We start from the raw sequence: 20,363 nt of genomic DNA, 5'->3' as shown, positions 1-20,363 counted from the left end.
CAAAGCCTTGGCTTTTCACTTTTATGCCAATAACCTGGTTATAGGAATTGGGAGTGATTAGCACAAAAGAAGCTGTGGTTAATGTCAGCTCCAGATAATAGACTTCTAGTTATTTTTCTTGGAACTTGGCTATCATTAGTGACTGCTCCATTCTATTTCACTATGTTTTTAATCCTACAGAATTTAGCCACAATGGTCCTTTATGTAATTTTTTCTTAATTTTATGTACCTTTCAAGTTCAGTCCTTTACTCCATCACTTCACTATACCTGAGTTAAATCCTGTCTTTTTATTTCTATACCCACACATGCATCAATTTCTCTCAAGGTTCCTATTTATTATGCCCCTCTTATGTGTAAGAAAGTTCACCGGTTCCTTTTGTTTCTAACAATAGCACCTAGCCACTCTTTTTCTGGTGTCTCTAGTAGCTTCTCTAACTTTATACCACCTCATTGCATTTAAAGGACAAATTTCTCTTCTGTTACATAGGCCTGGAATGATGATTTATGGATTTATCATTTTCCCATGTAAATGAACATTTATCTCCATTAAAGCCTTCATGGAATTAGAAATCTGTTCCATGTTACAGATGTAGCAGGTGAAACAGATTCAAACCAAGGCAGTCAATTCATTTGCCTTAGGGATGGTTCTTCCATTAATACCATTAAAGACATTAGAGAAATTTTTATAACATGGTCCTTGACTGGATCTGTGAGACACCCTAACTTTATTGCATTAAAGCTGATAAAAGTGTTTTTTATGATACATAGAAGTAAACTCTAGTCCCACAAAAGCCCTAGCCTGAGTTTATATAAATAATAGTATATATGGGACCCATACTGAGCCTTAACATGTCCTACTCACAATCGACCATCTTCTTGCATGTCTTAAGAGTTCCTCTATTCTCATCCTTTTTCTAAAGACACTGCCTAATTCAAAAATCTACTTTCTCTTTCTAAAACTAACTACCTCATTGAAGCCACTGTTATCTTGCAGAGTCTCATAACAGTTTCTTTTCTATCATGCCCAAACTCCCAATTTAGGATGTACTCCTATTCTAATAGAAGTGCTTTATTTGCTGTGAATCAACATAAAAGACAAACATACAGAGAATACAAGGATATTCTTTATAAAGCATAATTTTTATTTTATTTTTATCATATAAGAGTTAAGACAAGAGGCAAAGCAATATCCCCAGTCTTCAGGAGATAGACTCTTGGAACACAGGACCCTCCAGCAGGCATTCACAGAGTTGGACAGGCAATTCAGTGGTACTTGTAGGCCAGAGCATTAGCCACAGCAGTTGTCAGCTTCTGCCAGGCAGCCTGCATCTGGGGAGTAAACTCCTTGCCAAAATGAGTTGCCAAGACAACCAATATCATATTGCCTAGGAGCTGGGGAGAGAATTGGGATAAAAAGAAAATAATACATAGTAAACAGAAAGCCTCAGGCTGGCTTTGTCTCAAAAAGTACAATATCCATTTCCTTCCTGATAAAAGTCTAAGGTTCAGTGTCATGCTTCCACCACAGTGCATCATTATGGACTTGACATTGGTTTCAATATGATTCCCAGTCATGTGCCTGCCATTGGTTTCAATTTTTCTCTCCTTTGCCCTGCCAACTCCCTACTCCAGAACATTACTATAACATTACTATGAATTGTTTCTTTCTTTTAAAGAATCATTGTCTTTTTTTAAAAGTAGGATTATAGTGCTACAAAGGATCTCAATATGTGCAGTTTAAATTTCCAAGTATTACACATATTTAAATTGTTTGGATACTCATATGACAAAGAATTATGTGTTGTATAAACAAGAGCATTTCATCCTTGATAATGGAGGGAGAGGGGAGAGAACACAATCATCTGTTGAAAAGATTGCTCTCACTTTGCTCTGATTAGTCCTAGGTCTAACATTGAGAATGAGGCAGCAGTATATTCATCCGTTTTTATAGAAAATTTCAGTTAGGCAAGGCAAGATGTTTTCTCCATGACTCAATTTGTATTCTTTAGGCCAAAAACATTTAGTGCAATTTTGGCCAGTGCTCTTTAAAACAGTATATTGTTTCAGAAATATCAGATGATCAGTGCTCTCTACTGGTCATAAGAATTACTCTAGTTGGTCTAACCATAGAAACAACTTTACCAAAATGTAGCCTTTCCCTGAAATATTACTTTCTACAACTACTTATGTAGAATAAGACTTAAGTGCCTGTGTTTCTTAATGTATGCATGGCACAGACACCTAGGATGAAAGAACAAAGTACAACCATGCTCAGAGCTCACCTTGAAGTTCTCAGGATCCACATGCAGCCTGTCACAGTGCAGCTCACTTAGCTGAGAAAATGTGCTCTTGAGGTCATCCATATGCTTAACAGCATTTCCAAAGGACGTCAGCACCTTCTTGCCATGGGCCTTGACCTTGGGATTGCCCATTATTGCAGTTTCAGAGGATAAGTTGCCAAAACTATCAAAGAACCTCTGGGTCCATGGGTAGACAACTAGGAGCCTAAGAGATGAACATAGTCACAGACCAGATGGGAAGGCAAAGTAGGTAAGAGACCTGACGAATTTCTCTTTCAAGTATACATTCTGCCTTTCTGCCCCTTCTCTCACTTCCAGTACTCACCTTCCCAGGACCTCACCTCCGGTCACCTCCACATTCACCTTTGCCCATAGGCTGGCAACAGCAGCCTTGTCCTCAGCAGTAAAATGCACCATGGTGTCTGGAAGCTTTCTGTTGGTCACAGATGAGCCAGAAGCAAGTATATGCTGCCGCTTCTCCATGTGGCCTTTTATTCCTCATCTTTGACCCCCTGGCTCTTGTTTCTCCCAATGAAATGAGACTATTGGTCAAGGGTGGGTTGTCACTACCAGGGGAGGGGTTTGGATAAGGGAAGGTCAGCAAAATGGACATTTGTGGTACTGATAGTGTTAGGTGGCTCTATCAGTGCAATTCTGCTGTTCTCTCCCTACCATCTACTATGCAACTCATATCTCAAGCTCCCACCCCTGCTTTCCCTGGTGACCTGTAAGCTGACCATAAAGCATGACTAGAATTAGAAGGGGTAAGGATTAGAAAACTACAATGAGATACCACCTCACACCTATTAAATCAACTATTATCACCAAGACAGGTAATAACAAGTGTTAAAGAGGCTGTGGAGAAAAATGAATCCTCATTCACTGCTGGTGAGAATGCAAATTAACACAACCATTACAGAGGAAAGTATAGTGGTTCCTCAAAAAATTAAGAATAGAATTACCATATGACCCAGCAATCCCTCTACAAGGTAGCTACCCTCAAAACTTGAAAACATTGGTACAGAAACACACATGCTCCCCCATGTTGATTGCAGCATTATTCACAGTTAAAGGACAATGACTCTTGGCTTGAACATAACCACAAGGCAATTAATGTTTTACAAACATCACTTTGACATAATTGTAGTTGTTTTTAAATGTAAATAATTATTACCTGATAAAAACAATCTCTTATTTTGTTTTAAGATTCAATCATGGCTTCTTCAAGTAGGCATAAATGTAAGAATAGTCCTGACAACTTCTGTTATATATGTGGCTGTTACACACTTCAATGTCAAAGGTGCAATATTTCATCATTTGGGACACGTGCATATATTGCCTATTTTCAAGTTCCCCTTGGCGATCAAGACAAAAATTGGGCTCCTCATATTGTGTGTCATAAATGTGAGGAAATGCTTTGCAATTGGACAAAAGGAAAACGCAAAGGAATGCCTTTTGGTATTCCCATGGTTTGGCGTGAACCTAAGGACCACAGCAGTGAATGTTATTTCTGTGTGATCCATACAAAGGGCATCAGCAAGAAAAAACGGCATATGATCGCATATCCTCATATTCCTTCAGTAATACGACCTATCCTACACTCTGAGATACTCCCGGTTCCAGTTTTTAATGGTTTTATTTCTTCTAAGGATGAAGAAAGTGAACATGGTGATCAAGTGTATTTTGATAAGATGCATGAGGAAATAGTTGTAGAATCTGAGGGGTCTTCTTCTGATACCAAGCAGTCATTCACCCCTCAGCAGTTTAGCCAACCCAAATTGAATGACTTAGTAAGGGATTTGGGCCTATCAAAGAAAGTAGCTGAGTTATTAGTCTCCAGGCTTCAAGAAAAGAATGTATTCATATGGGAGTATTGGCCATTCTTAAAATTTATGAATCTTCCCATAGCTCTTTGTTTGTTCTAGGTGATCAGAGAATGCAATATTCACTAAGAATCTTTATTAAAGGTTTATAAAAATAAAAATAAAAAAAAGGAAAAAGATGAAAAGAAAAGAATGTACTTTACTGGTCAGCTAAAGTATCCCATTTCAGGAAGCGTAAATAATTTTTTGTGGACTTTTTTCCGAAGATAAATACTTTGTTTACTGTCATGATATCAGTAGTCTTCTCAGCCAGCTAGGTGTTACCACTTACAGTCTGACAGAATGGCAGCTATTTCTTGACAGCTCTAAACAGAGTCTGAAATATGTTCTCCTCCACAATGGTATTGTTTATGCAGTGGTTGCAGTTGGTTATTCAACTCATCTGCGAGAAGATTATAAAGACATAAAAATAGTCTTCGAATTACTAAAGTATGAGGAGCATAGCTGAATCATTTGTGTGGATCTTAAAATGGTAAATTTCCTGCTAGGACAACAGAAAGGTTTCATGAAGTATCCTTGCTTTCTGTGTTTGTGGGATAGCCGAGCTCAGGAGAAACACTGGACACAGAAGGAGTGGCTGAAACATGAAGCTCTGGAAGTAGGGATGCAAAATATTGTGAATGAACCTGTAGTTAATTGAGATAGGATCATTTTTTCTCCACTTCACATCAAACTTGGCTTAATGAAGCAGTTTGTTCAGACTTTGAATAGAGAAAGTGAATGCTTTCAACATATTATTTCTGCTTTTTGTGCTTTGTCTTTCGAGAAGATAAAAGCAGGTGTATTCGATGGACCTCAAATTCAAACCCTCATACGTGACAAAGAATTTGCCAGGAGAAACCAGCATGGCAGTCTTTTGTAGCAGTTACAAAGAACTTCCTTGGCAACAAAAAAAGCAGAAAACTATGAACTTCTGGTTCAAAGGGTGCTGTTGGCTTTCCGAGACATTGGATGTAACATGAGTGTTAAGATTCACTTCCTGAACAGTCACCTTGAAACATTTCCTGAAAATCTTGGAGCTGTTAGTGATGAGCATGGAGAATGTTTTCATCAAGATTTGAAGATAATGAAAGTGCGTTATCAGGGGCGATGAGACAGAAATATGATGGCAGACTATTGATGGAGCATCAAATGAGATTGTCCTCAACAAGTACACAAATGCAAGAGCTACAAACGCAAACTTTTGCCTGAATAGAATTTAAATAAGTTTTGCACAAATTTTATGATTAAAATAAGTGTGTTAATATGTTCTATTTTGAAATTGTAGAGAAAATCTGATGTAACCATATCTTTTAGTGTATTAGTGTATTTACTGCATTATATAAATTATTATATTTTCACAAAGATGATGCCCAAGAAGACATACTACTTCATTATGTTAAACTAAATGTTAAAAATTTTACAATAAGATGAAAACCTAAACTCTTGAATTGCAAAAAAACCTGTAGTTTGCAGAGAAACACTAATATTATATTTGAGATCAGCACACTCAAATTAGGTAAGAACAAGTGTTTTTGTGGATGCAACAAAAATTTTGTTCCCCAGTGTAATATATGCACTCGTCTGAGCAAATTAATTTTACTCTGATTATATGGACAAGTGTCTCTGACCCATACCAAGTATCTACTCTTTTGTGTCATAAAATACACAATCAAGTGTTAGAAAAAATAGGTGTTTCTGTGTTCAATGAAGAGAGTATTAGAAGGCTCCATGGATGTGAGTATGGGTTAAAGGATTTATCCCTAGCCTATGCTGGATCCATACTCCTTTGCTGTGTTTAACTTTTTCTTATATCTAATCAGGCAGAGGCAATCTTTACTGACAATATTCCACACACTACTGCTGCTGTGATTTAAGGTACTCAGGTCTCATGCATCTCAAAAAGCATTTATGGTACTAGAAAAAGTAGACTTACAGTGGAAGAGGGAAGTACTTTGGAGAAACAAGTTCTTGGAAGTAAGAAGAGCAAGTGAAAACCTGAGGCTGGAGAGAAAAAGATAAGATAAGAAAGAAAGAAGAAAGAAAGAAAGAAAGAAAGAAAGAAAGAAAGAAAGAAAGAAAGAAAGAAAGAAAGAAAGAAAGAAAGAAAGAAAGAAAGAAAGAAAGAAAGAAAGAAAAGGCAGGAAGGCAGGAAAGGAGGAAGAAAGGAAGGAAGGAAGAAAGGAAGGAAGGAAGGAAGGAAGGAAGGAAGGAAGGAAGGAAGGAAGGAAGGAAGGAAAAAGGAAGGACTTGGAATTTTAATTAGAGAAAGGCATTACAAAGGCAGAGTGAAATATGTTAAGGGAAGAGTGGGAAGAAGCAAAGATCGAGAGATGGATACAGGTAAAGTGAATATTATATTCTAAGGCATGGGAAGTTAGTAAAGACTGTAAACCTGATGTTAGCATGGTCTCTAATCATTCAGTACCCACAGTCAGGGTCATCTTTCTAACTTTCCTCTTTATCATATTACACTCTTGCCTCTAAATAGTATTGTCTAGTCAAACAAACAAACAAACAAACAAACAAAAAAACTGAGATCTGTCCTTTCAAACTACTACTCTGTGCAATTTTTTTCCTTTTTCTTTTACTTTTCAATTGCTGACCTGCTGTTCTGAGATGGCTTCTGAGCTTCTTCTGTTTTATTTTCCCCACATAAATCCCCATCTCTCTGAGCAGTTTAAGTGCACACGTGGGCACTGTCTATCCTGATGGCAATGCAATCATTTTAATCAAGGCAGCTCTCACCCCTTAAACTATGATATTCTTAATAAAGCCCAGGATCAGTTCTTTGGAGTTTCCTTTAAAACGAGTTATTCCCTGCTCTGACCTTTAACCCCTCACATTCTTAATCTATCCTCACAAGTGCTTGTAACAAACTAGCTGCTCTATTATACAACATTTTTTTAAGTTAAAAAATTTTAAGACCAATAAATTTTATTACATTAGAAAAAAAAGTTACCTTAGAATTTAATTAGAGGACATCTCTATTTTCAAATTATTTTTCTTTTAACATATCAGACTGCCTGAAATCATAATATTTTAGGCAACATGCCTTCAGTTCTTATAATTTCATATGAAGCTTGATTCATTGATGGATACTCAGGAAAAGCTTAACGGGAATGAGGATAAAATTTATCAACATTTCAATAGCTGTTTTAGAGTTAGCAGAAATTGTGCAAGTTCTCACACCCTAAGGATAGGATGAAGATATTTTCATAGAAATAAAAGTGTAGGATACAGAACCTTGAGGGGACTTCAAGAGATTTAAGAAATTAGAGTCTCTTAAAGAGTGGAGTTTTTTGAAAGGAGTGTAGACAGATATTTGACCATATCTGAAGGAATCAGTGTGGAACCTCTCCTAAGGAGATGACTCAGATACAGGTGGCCAAGCCTCTGAAAGCCTTGACAAGTTCTTAATCACCCTCCTTCAAGCTGAGGAACTTCTTTGGTCACTTCTGTCTGTGAACAGCTTCCCCACGTTTCCAGAAACTCAGACAGTGATTCCAATAGTCATCTGTAATCAGAGATTTCTCTTTCTTTTCAATACAACTTATTTCAAAGCTTGTTAAGTCCTCCTTGTCCATAGCTGTTTTACCCTTTCATTCTTCTTATGTCATTCTTCCTGATATTGCCTAAATTTTCACCTGTAAAGCTGGTTCTTCACAAAAGTCATGTAAAATGTTTTCAAATATTGTCTCAACAAATATATCAAGCTCCTATGCACCATCAATGGCTCTATGTAATGGTGATTTAAGAGCAAGAACTTAGGGAGGGAAGACAGCTCTTTGGGATTATGTTTTGTAGAGTGGGAGATACATAAAGTGAAAAAGTAAATAAATAAGAAAATAATTTTATATTAGCTATGAGAAAAATTAATATGTGATATAAGTGGGACACAATTATGTAATCAATAATCTCTTTAAGGGGGTAATATTTGAGCTGGAGTCATAATGACATGAACATTTTTGTCATGGGAAGATATTAGGAAAGGAAGTTTTTAGAAGTTGGGATAGCAAATGTAAATCTCTGCAGGATGAAAACACACACTCATACACAAATATATATCACATGCATACACATATACATACTTGGTATGTTAGAGAGATATGTGGTGGGTCTATGGGACTAATTTGTAAGGAAAGAAGTGACTAGAGATGATATTGTAGAGGTAATACCTGCTTAATCTCTTTAAGATTATCTTCAGTGGTAAAGAGTGAGAAGCCCATTGAGAATTTTAATCATGAAACCATTTCTAATTCATTTGTAATCTTATATGGATTAATATTGCACAGATATCTTGTTCCTTCCAAACTATTCCTGAAATTTAGGCTTTGAATTTGCCATTTACTCATAAAATGACCTTTTATTTCCACTGAAGTTCAGTTGGCTTCAATAATGATAACTATTCCTGTAATTAATATAAAATAAATATACTATCATTAGAAACAAAATTGTCATATATATTATGACTACATACTTGTATAGATAGATAGATAAGATATATAAAGAACATAAGTATCATCATTAAACTGTGAAAATTAATTATCTCCATTTAGAGACTAAAAAAGAAAGCTTATTTTGTTTCAAGTAGTTCATTAAAGATATTACCTATCTTTATTTTACTCTCACAAAATAATCTTTGATGAATAAGCAAATGAGGGCTTAGGTATTTAGCAATTTATCTCAAGATATAGAGCTAGCAGGTGATGCTCAGATTCAAAGCAAGGCAATAGGTCCTTATGTCTTAGGGATGACTTTTCATTAGTTCTATTAACAACACTGAGAAAAGGCCACTGGTTCTCAATTTTTTTAAGGTTACATTGAATGCCCATTTTAACACTTTTTAAAATAGTTATGCATACCTCTATCCAACATAAAAAGAAATCAAGATAGAAAAAAATTAGGGTAAAACTGAATGTTACTCCAGTGTTTTGTTTTGTTTTGTTCAGATTTTATTTATTTTAGAGAGAGGAGAAGAGACAGTGTATGAGAGAGAGAGAGAGAAGGGGGGAGGAGAGGAAGTATCAACTTCCATATGTGCCTTAACCGGGCAAGCCCAGAATTTCGAACCGGCAACCTCACCGTTCCAGGTCAATGTTTCACCCACTCTGCCAACACAGATCAAGCACTCCAGTGTTTTTTAATTCATTTAATAGTCAGTGTATTTATTTGAGCAAAAGATACTCCTTCTGAGTCATTGTACCACAGTCTGTGGCAGATTTCTTATATCTACCAATTTGTGTCAGAAAAGTACAGATGTTTGCATGCTGTGGGAAAAGGATGCTCATTTGTTCAATGCAGAGAGTAGTAGAAGATCCCATAGCATGGGCTGCCAATGAAAAGACTTGTCTCTGGCTGGTGATATATCTATACTCCCTTGCTGTGTTTAACTTTTCCTCATTTCTCATCAGGCAGAAGTATTCTTCACTGACAACATGCTACATGTGACTGTCCCTGGGACCTCAGGTTCTTTGGTCTCATGCATCTCAAATAAGCATTAGTAGGACCAGACAGGTTACACTTCTAGTGTAAGAGGAATAGTTTCATTTTATATTTTTCTCTCAGAATCTATTAGTCCTACATTTAGAGTTTCAGGTAGCTGCTTTGTTTGTTTTCCCCTAAAATAAATCCTTTACAATATAACCCTTAAAAACCTACTTTCATGTGTACTTACAGAGTACTCTAAAATTTTAGGAGCTCAGCCCAACACATTAGAGCTGCATTTCTTCTATTAGAGAAGTAATCCCTTCAGTCTACTTCACATAGTTGTGGGGCTAATATCTGTTCTTAGGCAAATAAGAAAGACTTCATGTGAAAGACAGATAAGAATTTGAGGCAAAGTCAAGAATATTCTCTTTAAGATCAGAGAGCAGTGAAATAAAGGAAAAAAGAGAAAGCACCTTGACCACAGCCAGAAAATCCACTGAGTCCTTTCTAAATTGTGGAAGCTTTGGAAATTTGGCTTATTTGCCCCTGTAGACAGAACTGATAATCATATAATAAAGCAGATTAAAAAGTTACCCATAAATTTTTATTACCAGATATTGCTATCTTTAAATTAGTTTAGCCTCTAACTTATCAGGTTGTATCTCTCTTAACTACTCCTCCTCAAACTAGTGGATTTCGCCTGACTTGTGGTGGCACAGTGGATAAAGCGTCGACCTGGAAATGCTGAGGTCACCGGTTCAAAACCCTGGGCTTTCCTGGTCAAGGCACATATGGGAGTTGATGCTTCCAGCTCCTCCCCCTTCTCTCTCTCTTCTCTCTCCCTCTCTGTCTCTCTCCCCCCCCTCTCTCCTCTCTAAAAAAAAAATGAATAAATAAAATTTTTTTTTTCAAACTAGTGGATTTCTATGACCCCTCATGTCTGCAAACAACTTCCTTATTTTTCCAGAAACCTGAAGAGTGAATTAAAAGTCATCTGTAACTCATGTTTTTCTCTTATACTTTTGAAAAAATGCCTTCCAGAAACTTGTTAATTTCTCCTTGTTCATAGCTATTTTATTTTCCCATTTTGTCCATGTCATTGCTTCTAACATTGCCTAATCCTCACCTCTAGAACTATTTTCTTACAAAACCCATCCTATGGTTTTTTAAACATTCAAATTCATGTGTTCTCAAACATTCCTTCAATAACTATTTATTAAATAAGTATTCTAAATACCGAATAAGTGTTCTAAGTACATAATTGTTGTAAGAACTGGGGACTTAAATAAGGAAAAGAAAATAACTTTCTCCTTAAGATTTATAATTTGGAGTTGAAAAATATAAAAAATTAATAAGTAAACCATCAACAAAATAATTTCAGAAATTATTTGCTATGAGGAAAATGAATATTTGGACTTAATGAGAAAATGACACAATTACATCAGGAATTATCTCTCTAAGAAGGTAATATTTGAACTGGGGTCAGGATAAAAAGAAGAAATCTGCAATGGGAAAATATTGGGATAGAAATTCTGAATGTTGGAATAGTAATCCAAACCTCCAAGAAAAGTAAGCAAACCTATTGGCATGCTAGAGATATAAATAATGGGCATATATGGTTGATATATATATACATGGTAAAGATGAGAATGACAGGATATCTTTATGCAGAGGAAGCATAAACCTAGTATAGTAATTTAGAACTTGTCTTCAGTGGTAGGGACTGAGAAGCTATTATGGAATTTTAATCCAGGTAATGGCATAATCTGAAAAACCTCTGTATTCTTAGCTAGATTAGAAATCAAAGAATATTCTTTTCATCACAACATTATTTTGCTAAGGTGTTGATTATTTATTTATTTATTTATTTATCCATTTATTGTGGCCAAGTGTCCTTTATTGCTTATCAACAATAATTAGCCATCTTTTCAATTACTAAAGATGAGTCACCCAGCCCTGCATCTATGCATGTGTATGTGTGTATGTTAATTTTAAAGTTGTTTTCAATTAAACTGTCTTAAGTGAGAATAATCTAGACCTAAATCTAGGTCCCTAAGGTATAAAGAATGTATCTTTTGCCCACTACTCCATCCTCACCATCCTTGACCCCTTGACATTCAGATTCAGAAAAATAGTAGAGGGTAAGAAAGAGAAGAGGTTGACTGATTAAAGCACACATTGCTCTCATTTGTTGATTGACTGGGTAAAACTGTTCAGTGCCATGAATAGCCATTGTTTACTCTGTTTAGAGGCATAATGAGAGGTGATAAGGCTTAGAGCAGGGGTCTCAAACTCGCGGCCCGCGGGCCGCATGCGGCCCGCAGAACAATTTTGTGCGGCCCACAGACTAATCCACGAAGTTCAAAATATTTTGGATAAAATTAAGTAAGCCTAGGGGCCTACTTGTATTTTTCATTTCTCTAGCATCCTAGCTAGATATTAGCTTAGTTAACAGCAGTTGTGATGCGAACTACAGTTTCTGGTCGTTTTGTGACACTGAGTAAACTGCATGTACGATTGTGCTTGTTGTACTAATTTTTTTTTGTTTTCAACTGCAGTGAGAAAAGTGTTGCGTAACAGTTGCCTTTTGTAGACCTAGTGCGGCCCGCCCAACGGCTGTGATCTTGCTCTGCGGCCCACATGCTGAGTTGAGTTTGAGACCCCTGGCTTAGAGAGACCAGTGCTATTAACAGCTACAATTACAATAATCATTGGTCTTTCATCTTTATTGTGGAGGCATAAGGTGAAATTAGAATGCATTCACAGAACAGATTCTGATCACTGTGTAGTGATAATGGAATGCCTAAGAGAGTTGAATTTGCTAAGAAATGACACTCAAACTTGTAAAGTGTGAAGGTCTCAAGCTTTGAAATGAGAAAATTCACACAATATCCTAATTCTAACTTTATTTTTGTGCATGTCACATTCAATCAGAAGATAAAGCACAATGATTTCATGTGTCTTAGCCTTGCCTCTCCAGTGAGACAGTGAAATCCTTCAAGAAAGTGCAGGCTATTGTTGGTTAATAAGAGACTTTTCCTGGAAAGCTCCCAGCCATCCCTCAACTCATCCTTTTATCTCCAATTCTATCTTACAAGGCATATGACAAGTTAGATGATTCAAAATGTACATTAGAGATAATTGAAATAATAACCCAACCCCAGACCTTGAATTCCTGCAGAGAATTTTCTTTTCTTTTTTTTTATTACTTTTTTAAAATTAAATTTATGGGCATGACATGGGTTGATAAGATTACGTATATAGGTTCCAAGTGTACAATTCTGTGATACAGCCTTTGTATATTGCATTGTGTGCCCACCACCCAGAGCACATGTCTGAACTCTGACACATACTACAAATCTACTTTGTTTCTCTTAGGCCCTGCTTGCCACTTCCTTCTTTACCCTTGATAGTAAGATGTCACACTGCACTGAAAGTCATGCTCACTTAATTAACCCTTATCCCACCCCAGAAAATTTTCCTCTCTTGTTATCCTTCCAGATCTTCTAGAATCCTCCCATAAAATGAACACTTCTCAAAAAAGCTCTGCTTCTCCCTATGTCACTCTCTAGCCCTCAGCCAATAAAACTTTTCTCCTCTAACACAACAGTAAAAGGTGGAAAAGATACAATATAGTATCTGATTACTGAATAGAATGTACTTTATTAAACAGAAGTTGTGTCAAGACCAAACCCCAGTTCCCATTTGCAGAGGGAAGGCAATGGGCACACGAATGAGCACTGGTGAACTGGAAAGAGGACTCAGTGATACTTGTGGGCCAGAGCAGTGGCAACACCAGCCACCAGCTTCTGCCAAGCAGCCTGCACATCAGGGCTGAACTCCTTGCCAAAATGAGAAGCCAGAATAATCACCAGCACATTGCCCAGGAGCTGTCAGACAAAAGACAAAATGACAATTAGCATGTTAAGTAGAAGTTTCCAAAACAAATTGTAGAAAAAAATAGCTTAATACTTAAACTTCCAGCCAACTCTGTCCCTTAAATGCTCTAAGGGATGTAACTATTCAATAAACTCAGATAAGCTAGTCCCTAATTTTACTTTATTTTTTTTATGAGCTTTCCATTCAACATTGTGCCTACATATATCCCCATCTTTGCTTCCATTTCACCATTTTTATTTGCCTTTGTTCCTTATTTCCTCCCTCTTTCATTAGCCAATTGTCTAATTTCTGTTAAGCATAGGACTTCAGGGCTGAATGCTATCAGAGTGAGTTTAGTTAAAGTCTCCAACCATTGACAGAACAAGTCTCCACTTGGTCACATACCAACAAGTAATCAAATATAATTTAGAGGAGTTGTATTTTTTCAGGCATTCTGTCTAAATAAATGTTCTTCAAAGTCTCTTCCTGAGCTTCAATCATCAGGAACCACAAAACATAATGCATTTCTCCTTCCCTAAGACAGGATTTTATCTACCACAAACCAAATTCTATTCCTTATTAAACAAGTTTGCTATTCTCTGATATTATTCTCTAGAATAAACAGATCTAGTTCTGACAAGAGTTTCTAAAATGTTTTAAGCAAACTCAGGCTGCTTATCACTCTTTACTGTCACTAGTCCTGAATCAAGGTAGCCTTGGTTATGCCCACTGGAAGTCTGCCTTCCTAACCTATAACCTATGATTTCTGAGATCTTTGTCAGTTTTACCAATAAGAGACTCAACTTCCATTATTACCCCAAATAAAAAGCAAAGAAGAGCACACGAACATCTTGTGAACTCACCCTGAAGTTCTCAGGATCCACATGCAGTTTGTCACAGTGCAGCTCACTCAGCTTTGCAAAGGCACCCTTGAGGTTGTCCAAGTTCTTAATAGCATCTCCAAAGGAAGTCAGAACCTTCTTGCCATGGGACTTGACTTTAGGATTGCCCATTATGGCAGAGGAAGAGGACAGGTTGCCAAAGTTGTCAAAGAACCTCTGGGTCCAGGGGTAGACGACCAGGAGCCTATGAGATGAAACCATAGCCAGTAAGAAATCAAAGGTTCTCAAAAATCATAAAAGGCTTTTCTGATCAATTTTCAAGGCTCATATTTATTATTCTCACCCATGCATTGAATCCCAGTTCCTACCTGCCCAGCGCCTCGCCTCCAGCCTCTTCCACATTCACTTTGCCCCACACGCTAGTGATAGCTGCTTTCTCTTCACCAGTAAAATGCACCATGATGTCAGGTCTGAGAGCCTCCAGAGATCACAGAGATTTCAAAAGTAGGTATGTCTGCTGCTAGAAGCGGTAGCCTTTTATTCTTTACTGCTTACCTTCCTGCCCCTCATTTCCCCTAGTACTTGAAAGTCATTGGTCAAGGTTAAGCTGTGTCCCTCAGGGGTGGAGTTAGGTCAGAAAAGGGTCAGCAATGAAGAGTGCACTCTGGCTTGTGATAATGTGTTTGGTTCCCAAGACATCTTTCCTTTGTTGGCTCCTCTTTCATTCTCAACACAATTTTTAATTCACTCCCCTTCTTATCTCCACATGGAATCCTCCAGGATGACATTTATCCTATTCTCCTTCTCCAAGGAAGCCTTATAGAGAGGAGCTAAGCCCAAGGTAGGAAGAGAGTTCCAGTCAAAGCAGCTTAATATTTCTGTTATGGCTGGGGACAGGGACAAGAATAAGGTAAAACAACAACAAAACCCAAAACAACTGACACAGAATCTCAGCCAGTTCCATCTCTCTTAAGAAGTAATTTATAACTAAGCTTCTGCATCTTAGTTTTCCAAAGGAGACAACATGAAAACGTGGAGAATTTAGGAAGCTGACTTCCTAGTAAGGAATCCACAATAGGACTAAGCCCTTAAACCCAAAGTATAGTACCTGAGGGTGATTTCACAGAGAAGAACAACAGAATAGGCTTACATCCCAAGTTTTCCAGGAACCCTTTCTCTGTCCATTCATATGTGACTACAGAGGAAACTGGCTACTTTACGGAATTGCTCTGAGCTCTCTTCTTGATTTTCTGTCCTATTAGTACTTCTTTATACCAGTGAGACAACTTTGGAGTCTGAAATTATTTTAAACTTGGATATGTGTTCAAATTAAACAATAGATGAATTGATGTTAATTAGAGTCAGAGTATATCTAATGTTTGTTGTAGCCATAAATGTCAGAAGCTTTAAATAGGGTCCTTGTTTGTTTGTTTTGATGCCCCTGTTATCTTTGAACTTCCCTAAGAATTCATCTTGAAACAGAATCTTCACCTGTAACTTTTCCAGTTACCATCCATTATTGTTATACTTGTCTTATTGATACGGTGGTGAGGAGTAGTGGGGAAGTATTCTATGTGTATAATTAAATCTAGGTCTTTTGTGGACCATGTTTTGGGGGGATGTGACCTTCACAAATGCTTTTGTTTGTTTGTTTGTTTCTCCTCATTAAGAGAGACAGGAAAGACTCCCTGTGTTAAACCACATAGCCTACAGGAGTCTACAGTGAGAAAGAAGGTATTTGATCACTGAAGTAGCAGAATGAATAAACAAGAAATTCTATTCAGAAATTCTATTCAGTAAAGAATAACCCTTGAGTTTATTCAAGGATCTTTATTTGTTTGTTTTTACCTATAGAGAAAGGGCCCTAGGTTTCCAAAGCAAATATTCAATAGATCCACAGTGTGAGGAAAATGACCTTTTCTTAGACCTTGGTATGAGGATCAGATATTGCCAAAGCCCAGGGAATAAGAACAAAAACTGTGGAAAACAAGATCTTATGAGTACGTTACATTTTCCTTCCAATTTCAGAATGTGAATAGCACTTTTCTCTTGGATTCAGAGTATGGTATTGCTTTTCCTTCTCTACTTTCACACCTATTACAAGACCCATAAGCTTCTACTAGGACCTGAGCTGGCTAACCTCCAGGGATATGACCCATCATTTGCTCTCTTATTGCTAAAAGTTGTGGAAAAAAGGCGTCCTATAGTTATAAGGTTTAAAGGCAGTATATCTGTAGCTCAGGACAAGGCTTATGAATTTTGATTCTGAAGTTAGGTAGACTGCGTTTAATCTCATGATTGCTTAGGAGCTTGTTGATTCAAGCTAAATTATCTTGAACACCCATTTTTAAGTTTTATTTATATATACTATGAAATATCATGATTATTTTTTTCCCTTCTTGATTTAAAACCCAAAGTTTAGAAAGATAAATGTATAAGTTATCCAGGATAGATTATAAAGAGTAAATGGTCAGAAAAAATGATAAATGGTCTAAATAGTAATTTATTACTTATAAAACTAAAAACTAAAACTAATAAAGTAAGAAACACTTAATATCTCAAGATACTTAAAGAAAAAAGATTTAAAAAGAAATTCTGAGTGGTCACAGCTCACAATCACTCTCTTTCTGCTGACATCCTGGTTCTGGGTCATCCCTCCCACCCAAACCCAACACAAAATGACCAGTGAAGCCATAGAAGCCATCTCTGCTACAGAGAAGTCATTGTCAAAGCTCCAAGCTGAGACAGGGTCTGGAACAGAATCTGACAGTGATGAATTAGGACCAGAGCTCAAGAAACAGCATTCCACAAAAGCAACCACATAACAAGCCCAGCTGGCAGCAGCAGCTTAAATCAATGAAGAACCAATCAGTAAAGCCAAATAGGGTCAGAGTGAAAAGAAGGCACAGAAGGCTGAGAGCAGTAGTACTTCCTGACCATGAGCTATGGTATACTATTTTCTCTTTCTGTGCAATCAGACCAGAAAACGTTCATTTGTTCCTGAATGGCAATTAGAATAATTTTTTTTCAATTTAATTAATGAAATGCCTAATAGAACCTTTGATCTCACCTACTTCTGTTGTAAGAACAGAAATACAGATGCATAATGGAAGCTGAGGAACCAATATCCTCTTTAATCAAAAATCCTAAACAGCTTAGACCAAGACTGAGTCTTCCATAGGTTACAGGGGTTACTAGTGTCAGTCCCCAGAAATCTAAGATATCCTCTTGGTCATCACAAAACCTGATGTCTACAAAAGCCCGCTTCAGATAACTACATGGTTGTTGAGGAAGCCAAATTGAGGATTTATCTTAGCAAGCACAGCTAGTTACTGCTGAAAATTTCAATTTAAAGCAGTAGCTCTCAAACTTTTGGAAGTTGGGATGCATTTAAAAATCCTACAAATAGTTGTAGGGGCACTATATACAAATTTCTGAGAAATATGTTATAATAATTAAGTCAAATATTAAAGAAAAAAAATAAAGTCCAAGCATGCTTTTATGGTAATTAAGTGAAATAAATACAATAAAATTAAATTTATTCTGACATTATAAAACATTTTTATTTTACATTTTTTGAGTTATGCTTTTAGAATTCATAAAAAATAGGAGTTAAAAAATAAAAAAATGACAAAAATGTTATCTATTTATATATATAAATACATTCTTAAGATTTAGTAAATTCGGCAGGTCCCGGCATGAATGTGTTAAGTTTTTTCATTCTTGTGTTTATGAGAAACATGAGCCTGATGTGTCCTAGCTATTTCTTCAATGTTTGGGCATATATTTGAAAGGCAAACTCCCATTTCCTCATCAATACATTGAAGAATTTCTCTCTTTTTACACTTAATTGTGTTGAGTACAGAAAACCTCTACCATAGGTATCATCTTAACTTTACATCAAACAAAGGATAAAAGAAACCTGCCTCCAGTCTTTCCTGGAACATGGGGGGTAGTGTAAACAATCCAACACCACAGCTTAACAGCCTTTTGCAACCTAATCAGGCAACTGAAGTGGGGGGTTGGGCAGACTGTCAGCTTACAGCCAATTCCTCAAACCTCTGTCCCCCCAAAATCTAAACTCCAAAACTCTGTGATTTTTTGGTCCCCAACAGGCACATATTTCTCTGGAATACCATATGGCACACCTGAAAATCTTCTAGGGTGCACCAGTGTGCCCTGGCTCACACTTTGAGAACCACTGGTTTAAGGTGATGCTGCCTCAAACATTCAGTAAAACACAGGGATTCCAACTGTACAAGAGGAAAGTGAAGAGGTCTTGAAACAGGTGTGGAAGTTAAGGACATAGAATTGGTCATATCACAAGTAAATGTGTTGAGAGCAAAGGCAGTTCAAACCCTGAAGAATAACAATGATGACATTGTAAATGCTATTATGGAATTAGCAATGACACCATCTAAAAATGAAGACTTTTTTTGTTGTTTCAAAACAGTAATTGCATCTTGGTTTAAATTTTTTGCTGTTTCTATCATTAATAAAGTTATAGCTTCCTGTGGGGTGGAAAAAAAACCTCTGAAATGTGTTAAACATTAATTCCTGCCTCTCAAGGTATCCAGTAGCATTCATACCTTTGTAAGTGCTGTGTAGTATTTTAATAAGTGTAAGATACCTATTTTTTAGCAGAAAAAAAAATCAAGTATTTTTTTAAATCTTGCTAGCTAATTTATGACATGCATACTAATCCTATGAGTCAAATATTGTATTCTCTTTAGGCTATTAGTGTGGAGAATTATATACATTACATTGTTGTTAAGTAAAATAGCTCTTAAAACCGTCTGCATGCTTTTCATACTATTTTTTAAAAAACCTACTTCAAATGTTATTTTTCACCACAAATGAGTTCTTTTACTTTTGATTTTATAATAGGAAAATTATAGACAGGGTTTATAAATCACTGAAAGTACAAAAAGCTGCTTAGGATTCTTTATTAAAGAGGATATTGGTTCTTCAGCTTCTGCATCTGAATTTCTGTTCTTACATAGAAATAGTTGAGATCAAAGGTTCTATTAGGCATTTCAATAACAAGACAAATTAGAGAAAATTATTGTATTTGCCATTGATTGCACAGAATAAAAAACTAGTCTACCACCCATGGTCAGGGAGCGCTACTGCTTTCTAAACACCATGTCTCTACATCTTCTTTCACATAGGCTGTAGGTGGCTCTGAACCAGAGCTGGGTCTCCTTCTGAGTGACATCTTTTAGTTTGCCAATTTACAACATGGACATTGATAGTTTGACTGGTTTCTGGGACAGCTGTACTTATGATGTAGCCATATATATATATATATATATATATATATATATATATATATATATATATATTGATTAAACAAGAGGAATCTTCACTGGGAAGTGGAAATAGAAAGCCAGAAGAAAGCAGTTATTGCGCATTTTTCTACATGGTGGACTTTGAAATGTAAAGCTTGGATCTAGCAACTTAGACAGTTATACATTTCTCATTTTCCTCTGAAATTCAGTTTTACTTTCTCGGTTTCCTTGATTTTTTTTTTTACCTTAAAATTGCCTTTCTTTATATTCATGATTAAAATTCTTCAAAATTCATGGTGTTTCTGCTTATTTTAAGCAGTATTGATAATGTGTTCTATGAATTAAGAATAACAGAAAAATTCTCTGGAAGAGTCAGAAGGAATGACACTGTTATTAGAGCCAGTACTTTCTAATTTTCCTTTTCCTAAGTTTGTTTCACAACCAAAGGACATTGGTCCATGTCTTGTAGCTTTACCCAAGACCTAAGTCAAGTAGAAATTTATAAGCTTTGTTCAAGTGTAGTACCTATAAACTATACATAATTTCACTACTTAAATTTCCACTTAGGGTTGATTCAAAAGGACTTTTCTAGGTATAGGTTTTAAATTCTGTATCCAGAAATAAAAAAAAAAGAAAAAGAGATTAATCTTGTGTTAAGATTCCATCTCACTGCTAAAAGATTGGAAAGTTCTTGGTGACTTTTGAATTCTCAAAGATGGTAACGACATGTTATTTTTAAAAACCTGGGCATGCTATCT

At 36.4% G+C, this 20,363-nt stretch overlaps 2 protein-coding genes and 1 pseudogene across 2 annotated transcripts; 1 reads left to right on the top strand and 2 right to left on the bottom strand.

The window, feature by feature from the left end:
* Positions 1–1,264: 1,264 nt before the first annotated feature.
* Positions 1,265–2,718, bottom strand: LOC136388828 (hemoglobin subunit epsilon-2). Its single transcript, XM_066360635.1, has 3 exons — positions 2,627–2,718; positions 2,284–2,506; positions 1,265–1,393 (listed from the first exon to the last, which is right to left on the bottom strand). Exons 1-3 carry the CDS (start codon positions 2,716–2,718, stop codon positions 1,265–1,267), a joined length of 444 nt encoding a protein of 147 aa, XP_066216732.1.
* Positions 2,719–13,354: 10,636 nt separating this feature from the next.
* On the bottom strand, positions 13,355–14,774 carry LOC136388827 (hemoglobin subunit epsilon). The gene is made up of 3 exons (XM_066360634.1): positions 14,683–14,774; positions 14,336–14,558; positions 13,355–13,483 (listed from the first exon to the last, which is right to left on the bottom strand). The coding sequence occupies exons 1-3, from the start codon at positions 14,772–14,774 to the stop codon at positions 13,355–13,357; spliced, it is 444 nt and encodes a 147-aa protein (XP_066216731.1).
* A 2,218-nt stretch (positions 14,775–16,992) lies between these two features.
* Positions 16,993–18,868, top strand: LOC136388027 (nascent polypeptide-associated complex subunit alpha-like; annotated as a pseudogene).
* Positions 18,869–20,363: the final 1,495 nt, after the last annotated feature.

The sequence above is a fragment of the Saccopteryx leptura genome, chromosome 1 (assembly GCF_036850995.1).
Source record: "Saccopteryx leptura isolate mSacLep1 chromosome 1, mSacLep1_pri_phased_curated, whole genome shotgun sequence".
Classification (NCBI taxonomy): domain Eukaryota; kingdom Metazoa; phylum Chordata; class Mammalia; order Chiroptera; family Emballonuridae; genus Saccopteryx; species Saccopteryx leptura.
This window is presented reverse-complemented; position numbering and strand designations above follow the sequence as displayed.

Coding starts and splice junctions, on each gene's coding strand:
- LOC136388828 (XM_066360635.1), bottom strand. CDS start 2,718: ATGGTGCATTTTACTGCTGAGGACAAGGCTGCTGTTGCCAGCCTATGG. Junction 2,507..2,626: donor GGAGGTGAGGTCCTGGGAAG/GTGAGTACTGGA, acceptor TTCATCTCTTAG/GCTCCTAGTTGTCTACCCAT. Junction 1,394..2,283: donor TGGATCCTGAGAACTTCAAG/GTGAGCTCTGAG, acceptor TTCTCTCCCCAG/CTCCTAGGCAATATGATATT.
- LOC136388827 (XM_066360634.1), bottom strand. CDS start 14,774: ATGGTGCATTTTACTGGTGAAGAGAAAGCAGCTATCACTAGCGTGTGG. Junction 14,559..14,682: donor GGAGGCGAGGCGCTGGGCAG/GTAGGAACTGGG, acceptor TTCATCTCATAG/GCTCCTGGTCGTCTACCCCT. Junction 13,484..14,335: donor TGGATCCTGAGAACTTCAGG/GTGAGTTCACAA, acceptor TTTGTCTGACAG/CTCCTGGGCAATGTGCTGGT.